This window comes from Mercenaria mercenaria, chromosome 15 (genome assembly GCF_021730395.1).
Source record: "Mercenaria mercenaria strain notata chromosome 15, MADL_Memer_1, whole genome shotgun sequence".
Taxonomy (NCBI): domain Eukaryota; kingdom Metazoa; phylum Mollusca; class Bivalvia; order Venerida; family Veneridae; genus Mercenaria; species Mercenaria mercenaria.
Genome location: NC_069375.1, coordinates 38,233,442 through 38,255,558, shown reverse-complemented (window position 1 = coordinate 38,255,558; position 22,117 = coordinate 38,233,442). Strand labels below are relative to the sequence as shown.

At 35.3% G+C, this 22,117-nt stretch overlaps 1 protein-coding gene across 1 annotated transcript; it reads right to left on the bottom strand.

Annotated features, from left to right (window-relative positions):
• Nucleotides 1-913: 913 nt before the first annotated feature.
• Nucleotides 914-10,954, bottom strand: LOC123551572 (uncharacterized). The gene is made up of 2 exons (XM_045340609.2): nt 10,623-10,954; nt 914-2,615 (listed from the first exon to the last, which is right to left on the bottom strand). The coding sequence occupies exons 1-2, from the start codon at nt 10,952-10,954 to the stop codon at nt 1,250-1,252; spliced, it is 1,698 nt and encodes a 565-aa protein (XP_045196544.2). The 3' UTR covers nt 914-1,249.
• Between the last annotated feature and the right edge of the window lie 11,163 nt (nt 10,955-22,117).

Sequence of the window (22,117 nt, the reverse complement as noted above, 5' to 3'; positions counted from 1 at the left end):
CATTTACTGACAACAGGCAATCATGCTATGAAGTTTGACACCTGTAGGTGTTATGTAGTATTGTTGTTTTTGTTTTTAAGTTATTGAACGGAGATTGTTTCCAGTCTTAAGTTCACTGTCACCTTAACCTAACGATCCTTAAAACAACAGGTGCCATCTACTTACCAGAAGTCATCATCTTGTTAAGTTTAGCCATTGTGGAACCAATCATTCTCTAGTTATTTATTGGAAACCAAATGGTTTGCTAAACGATGCAGACGGACCGACTGACAATGATCAAAACAGTATGCCCCATCTTCTTCGAAGGTATAAAGGGTGAGCTATGAGTATAGGTGGATGGCCTATCGTCCAAAATTTATATAAATATCTTCTCATCTGCAACTACTGGTCTAAATTACATCCATCTTTATCTGTATCATCCTGGCAAGGCCTTCCCTCAAGTTTGTTCAAATGCTTTTAGGGGCCGCCAGAGGTTAAAACAGAAATACCTTTAAATGACATAAATTCTCTTGAACCGCTTGATGTTATGACAGTTTTTTACATCAAGAAACAACAGCAGCAACGAGAAACTGTTCACTGGTATAGCTTTCAGAGAGACTGAATGAACTAACAGTATGTATTTGTACTGCAACTAAAACTGGTACATGTAGTTTTTTTTTAAATCTGCATGATATGTTATTGTGAAAGCAGCTCTATTTACACAACAGCCAAGTTACTAGTAATTACATCTGACGGAGATTTTTTAAGACTTAATAATGAAATATTTTATGGAATATTTTACGGTATATCTTTATTAATAAAAATGGCCGAATTAACATTTTCATCATGAGGTCTTGGAAATATACTTCGCTCCTGGTGTAAGAGAGCATAATTGTACCAGACAACCAAAGTAAGCAAAAAAAATTGTAAAAACTTAACGGTACATTAATTTATTCCTTTTGCATTTAAATATAAGCATTCGAGTGTAAGACACGAACGCAGACTCAGAAAAATCGGTAAGATATTGAAAGAATTAAGCATATCAGATGTAGCTGAACTCAATTATGTACATGTAGTAAAGTCAATATGAAAAACATTCCGGACTTTGGGCACGTGCAAGGTATGGTGTTTACAAGCTCTCATTTACAGATGACGTCTAAAATCACTAACTGTCAGTAATAAAATGTGCACATTAATAAGACTGAGCTTAAGGAGACACAACATTTTTACATAACAACAGTTCCAACAGAATTGTTAACATTAACACATATTATTGTAAATCAAATATTTTAACTATATCACTCGGAAATAAAGTAACGATCAGTCTATTGCGACAAGGATAGAAACAAACACAGTATGGTTGAAACAGGCCCTCCGATGGTTTTACGACCTCGCCCAAACTTTTCTTCCCATCTTGTGAAAACTGTACAACACTGTGCGATCCGTATCCACTTACAAACAGATTTCCTCTTCTATCTGAGCACACGTCATGGGCATTGCTCAGTACTGTGGCAGCACCAAAAGTTTCAATATGGCAACCCTTAGCATCAAGTGTTACCACACCGTTGTGCCAGTCGGCTACAAACATTTTATCACCGTTATCACTGAATGCAATATCTTGATTCTGCTTGAAGGGATACCCATCAGCCTGGTTTTGTGATATTGTCTGCAGCAGGTTACCGGACATGTCATGGACATATAGAGAGCTGCCTGCTTCAGTTACATATAACCTATCATCTTTGTAAGCTATACCAAAACATCTATGTCCAAGTTTCAGTTGACGAATGGGAGACATCTGATTGCCAAGGGAGATAAACTGGATGCTATTGTCACTCAAAGCAACAGCTGCTGTCTGTTTGCTGATAAAACAAACATCGTATGGTTTAGCAGGCAGGTCATAGTAATCAACCATTGCCAATTCATCAATGTTGGCACGTTTCAATTTTTTGTTGTTGTAATCAGCTAACAGCAGCATCCCATCATCCGTTAAACATGCACCATGTACACGACAGTCATTTTCAGAATCGCTCTGTAATCTTATGCTCATTTCCCTTTTGTCCTTGATTGAATATGCGGTTGTCCTTGGGTTCAAAGAAATACAAGGATCTCCAGTTACTTTACCAAAAGTCTCTACCTGTCCAAGGAAATCCTGTAATTTTTGATTGGCAAAAAATGTAATTTTCACCGTTGTTTGCTCGTCTGGTGATTTACAGGGGCGTTCAGTTCCCTCAATTTTCTTTTGAGCAATTTTCATCAATACAAACTGCTGTGCTTTGTTTCCGTCCAATTTCTGCAAATTATCAGCAGCATTCCCAAGATCTTCAATTGCACTTTCCATTTTCTTTTCTTGTTCCTTCAAAATTGACTCCAAGTTACGAAATTCAACCTCAACTTCATTTATGGACTCTTTTTCAAGATTATCAAGAATGTCTCTCATTTCTTTTCTGAAATCTTTTATCGCATTCAATGCTTTCTCTTTCGACTGACTCAGATCTTCAATATTTCTTTCTGTTTCTGCCTTTATCTTCCGCAACGCATTTATCTTGTCTTGCATAATCTGGAAGGTTTTGTGTGCGTCTGAAATCTGGAATATTGTCTCTATGGAATGTGGTATTGAATGTACATCAGTGCAGCTTCTGAAATAAAAAAAACAACAACAACAACAACAACTCTCCCGTCTATTTAATTTTCGTGTTTAATTCAAATGTGCGATTTTATTTTATTTATATATTATTCCACCCAGTCAGCCATCATAATGAAAGAGTGCACGAAAAAAACGATAGTGTCCGTGTTCATTATATTTGTGCATAAGAATGTCCGTGTTGTTCTGTTAACCGCGTCAACAAGCTGTGACGTTGTTTGAGGCAACATTCCAGGAACTACAACTATAGGTAGATGTTTAGCTGTATATATGAGGACTTAGACGACATAGTTTTGAGTTTATTAGATTTTGTTTATACTTGTAACAGGTCTACTTTTTTGCCTGTTTCCCAGATTCAGTTCATATAATAATTTATAACCTTTGCAACTAGAGAACAACAAGAAAGAAATCTCCTTTCACAATTTATTTGCAATACATGATTTCGTTTATTTTATTTTAACTATGTATTCTATGTTTAAATTGTACTCCAAATTGCTTCTAACTAAAAAATTATACAGTTGAATATATATGAATTTTTAAAGAGAGAAATACACAAATAGCTTTATTTACGAAATGTTAAAAACTGTTCTAATTTAATTAAAATATCCCAAATTGTCAGTGGAGGAGTGGAGGTGGCTTTGTTACCTTGAGCGTCTCTGAACAGAAGCAAGCAAAATGACAAAATCACCGAGTTATATAGGCGAAAAAGAGCTGAAAATCATGAAATTCTCATGCATACAAAACTAGAATACGAGGGTTGTTACAAAATTAGATACTAAATTGATACTAGGAAAGTTATTTATAAAATTACAAAAGAAGGATTAATCAAGCGGAAAAGCCAGTAAGTACTTGTGAAACATCCAGGTTATCAATTAGACAGAATTTACACCTGAATGGTCATGATATAATTACTGTAAAGAAGATGAATTTTGAGAAACACAATATTTAAGGAGTATTATTTGTGAAAAATTAAGCAATTGATGTAATAAAGACCAATTCTGCCACACTACTTATAAAAATATTATATCGTATTTGAATATAAATAGAACGTTACCGGAAAAGTTGATAATGTCTTTATTGGTAATTCAGGGTTTACTTCATGGTTAATAGTCAATACTGTAACGGCCGGCGGATGTCAGGGAAAACACACAGTTAATAACAAAGTTTAAAGTAAAGTTCCAAAATTTAATGAGGCACGAAATACGCGCTTAAGTTAACTATAGACTCGATGTCTATTCCTTTCAAGTAAGCACAATAAACAAATAAACTGTTCAATTTCACATTGAAATACGTATAACTTAATTAATATAATGTGGACACAGCTCAGGATATACAGTATATCGGAAAGACGGACGGATGATTTCAAAAGACTTACTGCCTAACTTGCAGTTTGAATTTGGCGCTCTTACGCAAGAACTACGTATACGAACAAAGTGCTGACGCCATTGTCCGCCAGCCAATATATAGCCTCCTGGGATGTGACCACGTGATGTAACTAACCAATGGCTGAAGGCCCGGTGAGGAAGGTGTGTCCGGGTAAACCAATCAAATACAGACCGGGCACCGTTCTCCAATGAAATCACAGAACGGTGACCGGCCGGGATTCCAGGTCACCAGTCTCTCTACGGAGCTTCAGCCAGGGTTTCTCGCAAATAATGTATTAAATAAACAAGGTCTTAAGTGAAAGTAAACCTCAAACAATTCCTTGTTTCATAACAAGTATTTTGATATATAACACTCTAAGAAATATGAAGTAGTTTAATCACAATCATGGAAAAACACTTTGAAGCGGGGCTGTTAGCAGACGCTCAGATTCATAACTTTATCATGACATCACAGTACATTAGGGGTTCTAATTGACCAATCAGAGGGCTGCATTTTCGAGTACCTGCCAGTTTCCACTTGGGTATAACGAAGTATATTTACAATGAAGATACAGTGACTTCAGAAATAGATATCACACTATTTTAGAAATCAAATTCAGATTTTTCACTGCACATGCCCCAGATGATGCTACAAACAACAAAACTTTGAAGTTTCACTGAAATATTATATCGATTTAATACCTTTATTTTAGTTAAAAGTTTAAGATTTTACACAGGGAGTCTATGATAAAGTCCGAGTAAAATGTAATCAATACCCAAGTGAAATAAGTATCATTCCGCAATATTTTGGACATGTTAAAATTATGAATAGACCGGTAAGAGATTTTACCATGTCACATCAGAAAATCATAAAATGCAACAAATATGGCCTAAATCTAATCAAATCCAAGTGTGGCTGGAATAATAGAATGTATACTGTTGCTGTTTACATAGGTACCTTACACCTTTACCAAGTAAATGTCACATAATAGTAAATATTTCACTACCGGTCTGCAACAACAACAACAAAAATGGCAGCCTCCATGAAAGAAGCTTTTTTGCACAATAGAAAATCGTAAATATAAGAAGTTAAACTGTATATCAAGTGAAGTGACTTGACAATCTAGGCAGATATACTAATACTGTAAGTAAGTGAATAATTTCTGAGAGTTTACATGCGTTATCAGTTGAAATAAACAAGCTGGGAGCTGAAAAATGTACATGTACAAAAATACAGTTTTGGGTTTCCTTACAATACGATTCAAAAGAAGTACAACTATATATTTTGTCACGGATAATGGTTTCACAACAGCACCGATTTAATTCCCCTTTTCTCAATAATAACATAAACAATACCGTGCGTGGTGGTTAAGAAATAATAAGTTCCCAAACGTGGTTTATCGTAGAATAACCCGAGTTTTGAGTTCTTATACGTAAGATTCTAACATGGCTCGATTTGATTTCCAGTTAAACAAAGAACAAAATCAAGCTCTAGATTCTATATATTTAAGAAATAATAAATCTGTTCCTATATTATCAGTTAATAAAATATGGGCAGGAGTTTGGATGCGTAACAATTAAATCACGAGTGCGTAGCACGAGTGATTTAATTTTTCGCATCCAAACGACTGCCCATGTTTTATTAATTGATAAAATTATTGGAACATATTTATTATTTCGATTCTAACAACGCAAATAATTCGAATTTTACAGTACTACATTTTCAGCGTAATACGTCATTCGGGTCATATGCTGTTACAATTTACCCCCTATGGTTAGAAAATGTTGCATAGCCAATGGAACGTATAGATATTTGTTTCTTTTTTATCAGAATTTCGAGAAGTATTCATAAATTAGTAATCTAACAGCTCGCAAACTAATTATGAACAGAATCATGAAATTAGGCAAGTTGACCCTGTGTTACGAGTGACGAGCTTAACTTTTATATGACGTCACATCATTATGACGTCATACTTTATGGCATACATTTATGACGTCACCGCTGAATCATAATTAAGCTAACTGAATTCGCTCGTAGAGATCAGAACGTGTTTTACGGACCTATACATTTATAAGTCAGTATGACATTTTATTATATTTATGTTTTTGAAATGCTGTTTTCAACCGTTTGGCCCTGGAATAATTCGTATGTAATGGAACTGAAGTAGAATCTCTTATGTTACAGTCATAGAGGGGTGAAATGTAACAGCCAACCATATTTTATCGTAGATTCATGTATAGGCGATTTCGCTATATGTTTATATAGCAACTGCTGCGGATCGTGTTAGAATCTGCGATAAACAACGGTTGACGCGCGAGAGCATTATGACGTCAATTATGACTTCAAATTGCCGCATGACGTCTGATACATTACTCCTCGCGTAAATGAAGTCCAGCATAATACGTATTTAAATATATCAATGAGCATGTCAGAATGAAAACAATCAAGGCCTTCTTGTGACTTATCGTCTGATTTACCACGGTTCATCATTTAGATGCTTCAGTATTTAACCACTCGGGCTAACGCCCTCGTGGTTCAATTCCTACGCATCTGAACTCTGAACCGTGATAAATCAGACAATAAACCACTCAGAGGCCTTGATTATTTGTTAAATATATCACGAAGGCTGTAGGCTTGAGTGATATATTGTTTCGCATAAGAACGAAAAACTCGGTTATTCTATGATAAATCACACCTGGGAACTTATTATTTCGATTCTAACACGACATACTAGTATCAACAGTGTTAGAAAAAGTGGTAACTACTTTTTACGACCGTGCTATGCACCTAGATCGGATGACGTCATTGCACGCGAGTGGTTTATCGCAAAATAACCCGAGATAGATTTTGCCCTACATGTATGTAGGTTATTTGCTGGTCGTGTTAGAATATAAAATAGAAAATGATAACGAAAACGTTATCGGAAAAGTCGATTATGTCTTTATTGGTAATTCAGGGTTTACTTCATGGTAAATCATAGTCAATGCGATTCAAAAGTAGTACAACGACTTTGTCACGGGTAATGGTTTCACTACCCGATTCCCCTTTTCTCAGTAATAACATCACTCCAGGAGAACTACGTTCCAACGTAAGTCAAGTCTCATCGATATCATGTGACATACCTCAACGATGAAGCTACGGTATCGCTTCGAATGACCTTGTTGATTCACTTATTATGTGTAATTAAGCATATATTTTACGTTTTCATAACTGAAAAGATAAGTTTGATTTGTAGAAGATATATTAGCTATTTGCAGCATTTTGCAAGATACAACGAACTAGTTACAAATACACTTATGTAAGCTACATAAATGTTGCAAGGCCGCAACGATAACATACATTATGTGACAACGTCTCACATACAGTGTTGCAAAGTCTCAGCATCATAATTACCATTTGACCTTGTAGAAAATTACACTTATTAGATAGTACGTACATGCGTAGGCCGGTAATCAATACTGTATAGATAATCAGGATCGTAAAGCATTACTTCAAGAACTTTCCACATAAATTAGCTATTTCGTAACAAATGTTTTCGACACCATGTGCAGACGTATTGCTCATTTTGTCCGCATATAATAATTATTATTACGCCGTGCAAATGTATTAGGAACCTGAGACGTCATAACTCGTAACCATACAAGGCGCAGGTGCCCTCAGGACGGATATTTCTGTCGAGTTCGTAAACACATAACTGATTTTTTTTTTGCATATCGTATAAAAATTAGCGTTTCATTCTGACAGATCATTTTTGTTGCATGCCGTATTTTACAAATAACAACAGAAATTTAAAAGCAATTAGAAACACTTCATTTGCAGTACTCATTCTTATGGCAGAGCATGCACCCACAGCGCGGGAAATGAACGTCCGTACATGTAAATAGGACGAAGAGAAGATCTAAAGGTACATGATATTGTCTAAGTTCACATATACAATACCATATAATATCAAAGCAGCACAAGTTGTCATAACCAGCACGAGAGCCATCGCATGGGGTGCCAGACGGGTTTTGCAGGCATTGGTAAAGTCGACGGAAAGGCCAGTCCGGTGTATTTTTCCTTATTACGTATCTAAAATTATTTCAGTTGAGTTTCAATGGACTGCGATCGTGCAATATTTTTCCTTATTATATACGTTACTATAAATAGTAACAAAAAGCCGTTTAAAACGGTCATTACGGCTTCTGTTTATGTATCCATAATGGCGCAGTGCGCCTCTGGCGCCATAACCGTAACGGCCCCGGGTAGCCAGAACGTCAGCGCGTTTTGATGTTGACGTCATGAAGCAACATTATTTATGGCGATTGAAAGGTCGCTGAATCAGATCGATTGTCAAATACTGATGGCATTGTTGATAAAAAAAAGCAAAACAAATAATTCTTTGAGGTGTTTGGAAAATATATAAAATGAAAATAAATATGAAGTGAACGTATATATATGATAAAAAGTCAATAAACGGCTGGTTGTGCCTTCTAGCCGCAATGGCACACCTAGTTTCATAATGGTCCTCGGAATAAAGCCCTTGGGCGATTATAACACTAGACGTGCCATTATGGCAAGAAAGCACAACCCAGTCGTATATAAACTTCGTAGCAATTCTTCATGAAATGATTTTCTTTTCAACCCTAAATTATGCTTTATGTAAGAAAGTACAACTATCAAGGCATTTGATTTTATACAACATGTAGCCTCTTATCCAAATGGTATAGAAATTGAAAAACCCCAGTAAATGCTTGAACAAATGAAAAATGCACTTTAAACTTTTCTTACACGATTATAGGTACACGTGTGATAAACAGGTAAAAAGATGGTAGAACGGTGTCTTTTAGTGATAATGGCCATAAAAGAAAATAATAGCCCTCGGGCTATTATCACCTTGGCAGGGCCATTATTACTCAAAGGCACCACTCTCCCATATATTAAACTGTACATATTGCGGACAACGGTTTCATGTCGGAGAGTAATGTTTTCTAAACGTTTAAATGGAAAGAATCGCCTTGTGTCCATGACGTCCACGCGCACGTTGCGACATCTATTTGACGTTTCAACTTGCGGAAAATATTAATGCGCGTCAGCTTGATTTGTTTATTAGATTTTCGGAGAAATTCTTCTCGTATTTCTCCTGTTTTTCGTACCAGAAAGAAAATTTAGACATAAAGTAATTACTTGATAGTAGGTATGTAATAAAAACGTTATCAACTTTGTATGTGGATATATGCACTCGTTCTTTCCTAAAGTCGCGCAATATTACTGCTGCAGAACAAGTGCATTATATCCACATACAAAGTCTATAACCTATAAATATTGACGTTTTAGTTTTATTTCGGGTGCGTTTCGTCAGTTGTGACGTCAGTTTCATGGATATCGTCATGTTTTTAAATTCTTTAACTAGGACACCACTTGGGTTAAAGAACAATTTTTTTATCATTGATATTATGAATAATACACACGTAGTAATTATAAAAAGATTTTTAGATTTGCATCGATAAATAAGCATTCATTCTTCATAAAGTCGCGCAATATTTCTCTATTTCTGCTGCAGAACGCGTGCATATACCTAGATACAAATCTAATAACCTACGATTACATGCTTACTTCAGGTTTCTTAGCTGCGTCCTGTGCTTCAAAAGAATCTTTTTACAGACTTAATAATAATTAAGGTGTGTGCATGCAATAGTATAAGTCAACTCCACGCTACCCCGTACATATTGCTAGTAAGACATCTTGGGGAAACCGTCAAATGATAATAAAAGAAACGGATAAAAAAATACTAGTACATATGTACATACTTTGAACAAAATCTGATTTTCAGTCACAGACTTGCTGGTACATTTCACTCGAATATAAGTAATGTTTAGCCGCAAGACTTCGATGAGTGTCAGTAACGCTTACCTATGTCGCGTTTAGAGTTAGTAACATCATCGGTTAGAATGAGGAACATCATATCAAATAAATATTGCCTGTTTATGATAAAGCAGTTGCAGTAATATATTTCTAAGATTATAACTGGCATTGCCTTTAATCGATCATTGACTGTCAGTAAGTATTGCTGTTGAAAAATGTAGTATATTTGTTTTATTCTGGAAAATAGCAAAATGCTTCTATTTTCTAAATTACAGACAACTGTTTTTAAAATTTAAATGTTTTGATAAATTTATGCGATTACTTTTAGAATCTGAATACATGTTCAAGTCAAGACATAAGTAAATATCATAAAAGTAATTGCTATATATGAAAATAATATAAGCCGTGTCATACTGAGCGATACGGTAACCAGAAGTCGTTGAGATATGTCACATGATATCGTTGAGACATGACTTACGTTGGAACGTAGTTCTCCCGGAGTGAACATAAACATGTTATCGTTACAAATACCGTGCGTGAGTAGTACAGGTTTATATTAGGACATTGAAGTGATCACGATAACCTAAATAAACATCTCGATAAGCCGCATGAGTAAGAGATACAGTTAAAAATAATTAATTAATAAATGTCGGACCGGCATAGCCAGTTGGCTCAGGTGTCTGCCCGTGCCTAATTAATCCCCGAGAATGGCACTTGTAGTTTTCCTCCACGATATCTTAACAGTAACCCACAAAAAGCAGACGCACTATGAAAAGAAAAAGAAGATATCTACCTATGATCTAAAGCCATGCAAGTTGTGCAACCGACCACGTCGTGGTTTTCACAGTACATGTCCAACACCTTTATCTCATGCTCGCTGCAAATCTCTGTTGGTACATCAGGTAGACCTGTCGCGGAACGTGCAGATTTGAAACTAACCTTGTCCAAAAGGGTGTGACTTTTCAAAGCGACAAAAGCTGTATGCGTTTCCACACATTCCTGACAACAGTAACCCTGACATTCTACACAATATTTAACCGCTTCTCTATTTCTTTTCAAATTAACACAGGATGAGCATTTGAAATTAAACGTTTCATCAGAGGTAATGTCCTCAACTGTCGCCATTTTGGTTTGTATTGACAATATCAAATATCATGTATACGTCATGTGCTTTATCATGTGCGGTGGTTTTGGGTTGAAAGTCTGCTTTGCGTGCGCGCACATTTAAAAATATGTTTGCACGTATAAAAATATGCTTGCACGTGTAACTATATACGTCTACCTGTATATTCTTATATGTGCACGCGTCAATATGCAGATGCACGGTTATATGTGCGTGTGCGTGTATATATACGTGCACTTGTAATTACGCATGTACGTATAAATTTACGCGTGCACTACGGTTTCGTTCATACTCTTCAGGGCAAATAATACAATATTTTATTATTTGCCCTGATGAGTATAAACGAAACTAGTAGGCAAGTATAATGTAACCCATGTAATAATGTTTATTTTTTTCTTTATAATATACTTGTGCATTTATATAAATCTACGCGTGTAAGTCCATATGTGCGTGCACGCGTGTGTATATACGACCAGCTAGAATTACGCGTGCAGACGTAAAATTATACGTCCATTTAAATATTTACGCGTACACTGGTAAATATAAAGGTGCACGTTTATATGTACGAGCATCCAGAATTACGCGTTTACGCGTAGAATTATACGTCCAGCCGCTGCTATTGGAGTATATAACATGATGGGATAAAGTATGGCGCACCATTTGGGTCGAAAGTCTGCTTTACGTGCGCGCACATTTCAAAATACACGTGCACGTATAAAAATATACGTGCACGATTAAATATATAACCTTGACATTTAGACTCCACATTAGGTGTCATCTGGTGACCACAAGCAATACTTCTTTGAAGTTAAAAGGCGTCAGCAACAAGTTCTGACGCTGTTAAGCGGAAATTGTTTTCATACTCTAGGTCTATGTGACCTTGACCTTTGAGTTACTGACCCCCAAAACAATAGGTGTCATCTGATGACCACAGGAAATCATCCTAATAGTATGAAGTTTGAAGACTATATGCCAAAGCCTACTTTAATCATTGAGCGGACTAGAGGTCACTGTAACCGTGACCTTGAACCTACTGATCCCAAAAATAATAGGGGTCATTTACTGACCACAGGCCATCAACTTATGAAGTTTGATGAATGTAGTCCGAAGCAATTTTTACTTATTGAGCAGAAACTGTTCTCAATCAGGAGGTCATTGTGACCTTGACCTTTGACCAACTGCCCTCCAAAACAATAGGGATCATCTATTGACTATAGGCAATCATGCTATGAAATTTGACACCTCGTGCGCTCAGCGCGAAACTATTGTAAGTGACATTCTGGCCTACAATGATCTTTTTGCAGATTTATAGATCTTTTTATATCCCCCAATATGTGAAAAAATATTGGAGTTCAGTTCCAACAAAAAAAGGAGAAAAATGATATTTGTCATTTTATTGTATGTGCAATTTGTTTATACTTTCAGTGCGAAACTATTGTAAGTGTACTAGTGCATTTACAATAGTTTCGCACAAAGATTTTTAAATTTTACATTGGTATAAAAGTATTGTAACTGTATCCATATAAAAATTAATGTACTTTTGTCATTCATTTCAAGGTCTGTTATATAGTACACTGGTATAGAAATAGCTTCTTCATCTGACAAGAGAGAAAAAAGGAAAAAGTGTAGTTACAATAGTTTCGCGCTGGAAAAAAATCTAGTTGAGTCAGTTACAATACCTAGCAAAATTCATTTTGCTTTAAAATGTCATGTTTTTAGAGGTTCCATTTGTATCATTGTTGTTATTTTTGGTTTGAAGATTGCATATTGTGTGTCGGGACTGACTGTTTGGGGGCTGGAATTTTTGAGAGAGAAAAAAAATTGGTTTTGGATTTGCTGAAAAAAAAAAAAATTCTGGCTTCAGCATGAAGAAAAGAAAATCTGACTTCAAAGGAACTGAACTTTTTTTTTTATTTATTTATTTATTTGCAAAAATATTCTCTATACAATTAGCAATCTTCTGAGAACTGTAGCACATGGACAGGCCCTTTTTAAAAAAGAATTACAAGCTGACCTATAAATCACAGAAACACCAAGAAAAGAAGGCGCCAGGTACAGATCTTCCAGGGGAGATTTTTTGTCTTACAGGTCAACCCTATCTCTTCTAAACTGACAGCTAAAATGTGGGTATGAACACATAAGTTATAAGGTTTGTTTAGGTTTCTGTAAATGCAAAAAATATCCTTGAAAATGCTACAAGAATGTCACGGATAAGTCCACGGGAGTTAGCTACATAAAACATGAATAGGAATAAAATGAGGATTTTTTTTTCTTTTTGCCATTATATGTCAATAGCCTGGAAGTGCTGTTTGATTACCTATTTAGTACTATTATACCTACCTTTCCTTCTTATTTATAAGAATATACAGATAATTTTATCTTAAAAGCTCACCAGAATTCTGCATTTAACTTTTGAAACAAACACCAATGATACTACACAAAAGTATATTTTTTTCAAGGTTAATTGGACATAATTCACCTAAAGTAACATACTGCCATAATTAGAATTCAGGATTTGGCATGCACTATTTTCAAAATTGTCTGTCTGGGAGAGAACCCAATACAACCATCACACATATAAAGGTTGCAACACTTTTAAAAAGTGAGATGACAATTTTATAGAAAATACTTCTCAAAAAGGTACTATTAGACTAAACAAGAGTACTGCCTATGGGTGCCATCGCTTGAATGCAAGTGCTGGACAATATTTAAGAAAAGAGTTTTGTTCAAATTTTCTAAGTACAAAAAGGGCCATAATTCTAATAAAATCTAAGTTAGAGTTATGGTTCTTGAATACCTACATTGTCATCTAAGTTTCAAAGCTGTACCGCTTATAGATTTTAGAAAAGTTGACCTAAACAAAAAAGCTAAACCAATAAACGCAAATTTTCTAAGTACAAAAGGGCCATAATTCTAACAAAATGCATATCACAGTTATGGGTCTTGGCCTACATAGTCCCTTAATGATGATAAACAGTGTGTGTAAAGTTTCAAAGCTTTAACCAATAAACTCAAATTTTCTAAGTACAGAAAAGACAATATTTCTATCAAAATGCATACATGTATCAGAGTTATTGGTCTTGGCCTACATAGTCTCCTAATGATGATAAACAAGTATACAAAGTATCAAAGATGTAGCTTTTATAGTTTCTGAGAAAAGGTGGACATAACCAAAATTTTATCCAAGAAACTAAAATTTTCTAAGTACAAAAAAGACCATAATTCCGACAAAAAAATGCAAACCAGATTATTTCTTTGCCTGCATAGTCATCTAATGATGGTATAAAAGTGTGCAAAGTTTCAAAGCTGTAGCTTTTACATAAATGTTTTAGAAAATGTGAACCTAAACAAAATTTAAACCAATGCCGACACAGACGATCAAGTGACGACAGTATCTTCTAGATTTTTTTTTAAAGTCAGACAAACTAAAAAACTGAAATAAAAATACTTATGATTTTTTAACTCTTTATGATAAAAAAAATCACTTAAAATAGAACTAGTCTTCTGGTAAAAAAGTGCAAAATTATTGATGACAGAAATAATTTTCTGTAAAACTGCAGGACTTTGGGTTTAAATACCAAAGTTTTGCAGGCTGGGGCCTCCTTCCACGATCTCCCCACCCTGGCACCCCTACCCCAACTTTGATAAAATGATACACACTAGTATACTTATTAGAAACTTATTTTTAATTTATCTAGATCAATTACCAACTTCACTGGGTCAAGTCCCATAAATCTGACATGTATTTTGGGCAAATTATGCCCCCTTTTTGACTTAGAAAATCCTAGTTAAAGTTTTGCGTGCAAGTACATACAGCTATTACTTAAAGGCATTTATATTTGAAACTTATTTTTAATTTTTCTAGATCAATTACCAACTTCGCTGGGTCAAGTCCCATAACTCTGACATGTATTTTGGGCAAATTATGCCCCCTTTAAGACCTTAGAAAATTCTGGTTGAAGTTTTGCATGCAAGTTCCTATCTGCAGAACAAATGCAGATATCAAATTGAAACTTCACAGTCATGTGCCTTTGGAGTTATAAAACTAGTTGATTGCATCAAGTCCCATAAGTCTGACATGCATTTTGGTCAAATTATGTCCCCTTTTGAATATAAACCTTCTGGTTAAAGTTTTGCATGCAAGTTACTATCTCCAAAACTAATGCAGATACGGGATTGAAATTCTATAGATATTTTAACATTTAGGGTAACATTTTCCTGCTTCTGGGACAATAATTAAATAGTCGAGTATTGGCTGTCTTACGGACAGCTCTTGTTTTACACTAGTAACAAGACTGCTTGTACCTTGAATAAATTCTAAAATGATTTTGACCTTTGTTTAACCTAAAAGGAATCATTAAAAAATATAGGCTAAAACAGGTACAGGTAGCTATTAGCAGAATGACCTATTAAGTACAAAGGCCTGGGCGTGATAATTCCAAACTAGAATATTATTAATTTCTCCAAATATATATCACAGTGCTCCGAGCTACTTGTACAGTTCAAATATTTCCCTGATACTTTCCATATTAATAGAGATCCGAGAGAGGGAGGGGAGTGCATAGCCTGGAATCCAGTCTGACAATTTTTTATGCCGCGCCCCCCCCCCCCCCCCCCCCCCCAGCATCTACTGATGCGGGAGGCATATAGTGATTGTCCTGTCCGTCCGTTCATCCGTATGAGGTTAACCAAATGGGACCGTTTGGTCTAGCATCAGTACCCCTATCTAGAATGACTTGATAGTTATGGAGATGTAACCTGTGACCATTCATCATCTTCAGACATCACCTGACCTCAGTTTGACCTTGACCTCATTTTGGACTTAGGTTGCTTTATATGGGCTATCTCTTGGTCAACCAAGTTAGACCGTTTCATCTAGCATCAATACTGCTTACAAGAATGAATTGATACTAATACAGATGTAAACTGTGACCATTCCTCATCTTCAAACATCACCTGACCTCAGTTTGACCTTGACCCTGACCTCAATTTGGTGCAAAATCTATCGACAAGGATGCCACCGGGGGGCATCAAGCGTTTATTGAACACAGCTCCTTGTTTCTACCTGCAAATTGACAGCCTGGGGAAGCCTGTTTTTTGACCGCAGCACCACCTATATTACACTCGAGATATTATGCTGGTGTATGATAAAGAACGATAACTTCTGAAAGCAATACAAAAATAGAAACAGAATTCTCACGGAAGAGACAGATCGGAATCATGTACTTACGAAGGTTTAGGAACATTTCCAGGCCATAGACATACACCAGTTTGTACCTACCACAGTTTTTCCAGCAAGTTGTAATGACTATTAAATATGTCAGAATAAACTTAAATGTGGGTCATTATAGCTATCAAACTGAAAGATGTTATGTTAATGCAGACCTAATTATCTACGAAAATTGCCTAATTTTTGGCAGCATTGCCTCTTTTTCATTTCAAACAAGCACAAATATGATCAAATGTTAATTAGGTTATTTACAGAAAATGGATAATCAGTAGTGACATGGAAACTCCTTCAGATTTCCCCAGGCATTGATAATATCAGAAACACGATGAATGCCAATTAACACCAGTTAGCGCAAATTAATCGGGATCTTTAATGCATAGATATTAGGTATGATTTATTCTGACAAAGCAAAAATATTATCAACGGCTTCCCAGGCTAGGGAGTGTAGTATTAAAGTACCACAACTCTTCCTGACCACATTTTTCCTTAACACAACCTCCGTGTCTGTAAAGCCCCTTTTGTTACTGTAATTTCATGGAACATCTGTCAGTGTTACCGATCACCTTGTTTAACAATTTTGCGTATAGAAGTATAAGAATTAAATAATTATGAAAATCAAAGGGATTTGTATTTTAAGCTATTTCATGTGTACCTTCTAAAGCAAATTACTCAATACAGAACAGAATATATTTCATTACAGGCCCGTGTGCAGGATTTGTTTGCTGGGGGGGCCCAACCAGGGGTGGGTTCGGGAGGGGATACCCCTCCCGATTGCGATTTTTTTTTAATATGGCACATGAATAGATGCATTTTCCTGCTACCTGAAACACCTTTAAGGATGCATGAATGTATCATATATTTAAGGAAAAGTCTACTTTTTAATCATTTCATCAAGCCTTTTCAATGTATGTATGATTGTACAGTCACAGTGTATGGACTTATTTTTCTGTATGATACCCTGTTGAAAAAAATGTTGAAGTTTTAAGATGATTATTAAGTAGACTAGCTCCTAGACTATGATAGTTTTTTTTTCACATTTTATGATTTCATGTAGTGAACTGAGCCAGTCTACATACTATGTCCAATATTACAATTTTAACATCAGTCCTCTTAGAAAATCTCTAGAATAGACTGGCTTTTGTCTCTATGAACATAAAAAAGAAAAAAAAATCATAGAAATATCGTAATTATCAGTCTAGTGGCTAGTCTAATTAAGGGTATCCTATTTGCAAAATGGCCAAATGTTTTTTTAGATTTCCGACAAAACAAACAAAGTATTATGACAATTACTATTTACATCATAGATTTCAAATGACAATGAACTCTTAACTGTACCAGAGATCTATAAAAATAAATAGATGTGTATTTTATACTTTTTTGACTGTACAAACTATAACATCACAGCACATATTAAATGATATTTTTATGTATAAAACCCCTCATAAGTAACGAGTTTTAGATGCGTTTTGTAAGATTTACTGAGAAACTACTCTTAAAACTATGAGAGTTTTTAAGTAAGGTTATTGGACCCAAAAGAGTAAAATTGATACAGTAGTTTCAAATTCATAATTGTTGTAAAATAAAAAAAATAGGATAAATATCTATCAATTTAATAAATTTGGGGAATGTGCCTTAATGTAAAAACAAAATACAACCATCATAATGTTTCAATTTTTAGATTCATTTTAAGATTTACTTAACAAAACCAACAATGTTCTGATCATTTTATAACACTTCCAAAGAGTAAAAAACATAATAGTTTCTCCACTACCCAATCAAGTACCGATCAAGCGATCAATGAAGCATGCACAGATAAACTTTTACCTGTGACATGCCTGGGGCTAATTTCCACTACCGGACACGGTTTTATGGCTCTTTAGCCTGTGTATTGCTGTCAAATCAAGCCAGTTGCGCTGGTGTATAAATTTGTTAATTGAGGGGCCCAAGTAATAAAAATCGTAACTAGCCAGCCAGCTGGGGGGGCCCGGGCCCCCTGGCCCCCCACCTGGATACGTGCCTGCATTATCGTGTGTGTGTTGTTGTTGTTTTTTTTTTTGTTTTTTTTTTTTATAACAAAAACTATTTTGAACAAAAAACCTCTGGTTTACCGGTACTCTAAAAAAAAATATTTTGACCTTCAAGTTCTGAAAAAAAAATTCTGACTTTAATAGAAAGCGAAGAAAATAAAATTTTGACTCAGAGTAAAATCTCAGCCCCCACCCCTACAAAAGTTCAAATGGTTAGTCTCTTAAATGACTTTTTTGGCAGATAAACTGAACAATTTTGAATTTGACACAAGTAAACAAAAGGTCCATTGGAATGGACTTCATTTGTTGAAATTTCATCAAATAATAAAGAGCATAAGTTTAAAGGTCTGTCCACAATGTCAGTTTGCTAAGCCGTTCTCCGTGTACTTCAGATGTACCCAGTGCTTAAAACCAGTTGAGAAATGACACAGACAGACCGACCGACATCTGCAAAACAATATACCCTTCTTCTTCGAAGGGGGCATTAAAATATAATGCTCTGCAATTTATTTCAAATTTTAAAAGGAATACTCAAAATCATGATGTTTGCTTATACACATTTTTATACGCACACAAACAAAGTTAGGTGGGGGATGGTATATAGTGAGTGAGTGAGTTGGTTTTACGGCGAATTGACACAAAGTGGGAGGTATTATAGGAATAAGCTTATCGGTCTGTCTGTTTTCATAGTTTCTGGGCAATAACTCATGAAAGGCTTGATCTATTTATTATTATATAAATAAATCTTGGTACACAGGTTTTATCTCATGAAATACAGGTTTGACTCTGACTACAAACCGCCTATTTTCTGACGCAGTTATGGTCCCTTTCCAACTTAAAATTTGCCATACTTCTGTGACAAGGCCGTATTGTTGGGGTATTATTTGTCACTCCTGTGACAGCTCTTGTGTCTCTTAAAAAACTGTCGCAGCAAAGGAATTTTATTTTATACTTTCCCGTGATCTTCTGGGAATTATTTTTAAGACTTGAGAGAAAAATAGCTTAGCTGAGGTACATTGTATATTGATTCTTTTTTTTCATTAAGTAAACTGGAAGCTAAACTATTATTAAACTATTGTAGTTGAGCTTTGTTCTTAGTTGATTCAAATAATGTTACTTCACAAGTTTTGTAATGCTTAGCAGCGAACAACAAAATGAGACAGAACCCTGTGCTTAGTATGCATCTTTTGTCATTTTAATTTACACCCTTGAATTTCCTGCTAGCTAGCTGTTATTAGAATTTGTTGGAAAATTCCCCACTTTGGTGTATTTGATAGCTCTTATTCTTGCTTTTACAGTGTTATTCAAAAGATTGTGTATTATCATCATGGTCAACAAAATATTTTATTTTTATTTTCATGTATATATATTCTATTACAATATTGAAATACCATTTGTATACAATTGTTGTATCACAACAAACTTTGAACACATGCGAGATACCTACTTTTAGTTTGATTGTCTGTTCATAATGTGTGAAGCAAACGTATAAATTCTACATAAAATAGTAGAATGGAAATAGCTTAATTTAGCATACTACTGAAGAACAGATATTTGGTTTTGACCCCTTCAAAATCATTACATTTTTTTTAACTAAAGCAGTATGAAAGTAATTGAAGGTTCAAAACTAGGATAAAATTGTCAGACAAAAACGTTCAGATACAATAGTTTCGCACTGAGATTTATGGTTCTCATTGTTGGATTTTCAGCGCAAAACTATTGTAAGTGACTTGCCTTGAAATTTGTTTTTACTCATTAAAAGTATTTTGGTTTTTAACTTCAGACACTGAGATGGATAACAATATCATATTTTGTATTTGTTAGAAAAAAAGTCAGTTACCATAGTTTCACGCTAAATTTTGTAGGCATTCATATTGGATTTTCAGCGTGAAAGTATTGTAAGTGACATTATTCCAAATTTATCAAAAATTAACAATATTATCATGGTTTCAGCTCTCAATAGCTAAATGAATAACATTTTTACAGAGTATACTTAAATCTTATCCAATTTTATGAATTTTTTAAAAAAAGAAACAGTTTTTTCCTTCTCCTGAACAATTTCAAGAATGTAAGTTACAATAGTTTCGCGCTGAGCCCTCGACCTGCAGATCTTATGTGACGTTCTTTGGTTATCGAATGGAAACCGTTTTCAGTCTCGAGGTCACTGTGACTTTAACTTCTGATCCTTAAAACATCGACATGCTAGATGTAATCATCTTGTAAAGTTTAGCCATTGCAGGACCAAGCATTTTCTAGTTATTAATCAGAACCAAATGGTCTACCGACCACTGCAGACGGACCAACAATGAGCAAAACAATATGCCACCTCTTCTTTGAAGGTTCAAAGGGTGAGCTATGGGTAGAGGTGGATGGTCTGGCGCCCCTCGTCCATCGTCCACTCTTTACCTAAACTCTTCTCATCTGCAACTACTGGTCTGAATTACACTAAACTTGGTCTGTATCATCCTGGCAAGGTTCTCTCTCGAGTTTGTTCTAAAGCTTTTAGGGGCGGCTAGAGCTAAAAACAGAAATATCTTTAAATGTCTTCTTTTAAACCGTTTGATGGATCTTCACAAACTTGGTATATACTATCCTTATAAGGCCTTTTCCCAAGTTTGTTCAAACGGAGGCACTTGGGCCCTATTAGTGGCATCTAGATCTAAAAATAGAAAAACTTTTAAATGACTTCAGAAGAACCTCTCCATTTTTTCCAAATATTGGCACACGGTTAGCTTAGGGTCTGCTTTAGTTAAAAATAAACAAGTGGGCTGTAATGACCCAAAGTTGCACATCTGACCGTGACTGTTTGACCTTAAATATATGATTGACACACAGAATGATGAATGGTAACAAGTGTGTTTAGTATAAACTAGTGGCCCCTAAAAGAAGCCAAGTGCCACCGTTTGTACATATTTTGACAGGACCTTATAATGATGTTGCTGACCAAGTTCGATGAATATCGGTTAAGCGGTTCACGAGAAGAAGTCGTTTAAAGGTTGTTTTCTTCTATCCTAGCTCTAGTGTCCCCATACAGGCCCTGGAGGGGACCTTAAAATGATGCCATATACCAAGTTTGACGGAGATCCATCAAGTAGTTCATTAGAAGGTCGTTTATAGGTATTTCTTTTTTTTTTTGCTGTAGCGCCCATTTGATCAAAATTGGGAGAGGACCATTTAATGATGCTACAGACCAAATTTGTTGAAGATCCATCGATATGTTTGCGAACGGTACTTGTATTTTAGCGCTAGCGGCCCGTTTATAGGTATTTCTATTTTTAGCTGTAGCGGCCCCTTAAAGGGTCAGTGCTCCCATTTGAACGAAATAAGGAGAGGTCCTTTTAATGATGCTATAGAACTAATTTGTTGAAGATCCATCGAAATTTTTATGAGAAGTCCTTTAACAGTACTTGTATTTTAGCTCTAGCTGCCCCTAAAAGGCACCATGCTCCCACATTTGAACAAACTTTAAAGAAGAACCTATAATGATGCTAAAAGATAAAGTTTAATGAAGAATCATCACGCAATTCATGAGAAGTTCTAATTTTTGCTGAAATAGCTCCTAAAATGGATCCAGTACCCCAATTTGAATTTTGAGAGGATATTATCATGATTGAAAGGACCAATTTCTTGCAATGGGTGTACATGGCCCCTTAAAGCAGATACTAGAATTAACAAGAGGGCCAAGATGGCCCTAGGTCGCTCACCTGAGAAACACACCATAACAGTGTAAACATGTTTGATCTAGTGATTTCATGGAAACAAATATTCTGGCCAAATTTCATTAAGACTGGACTAAAATGTGGTCTCTTGAGTTTAAAAAAGTATTTTCTTAGATATGACCTAGTGACCTAGTTTTTGACCCCAGATGACCCATATTCAAACTTGACCTAGAATGTATCAAGACAATC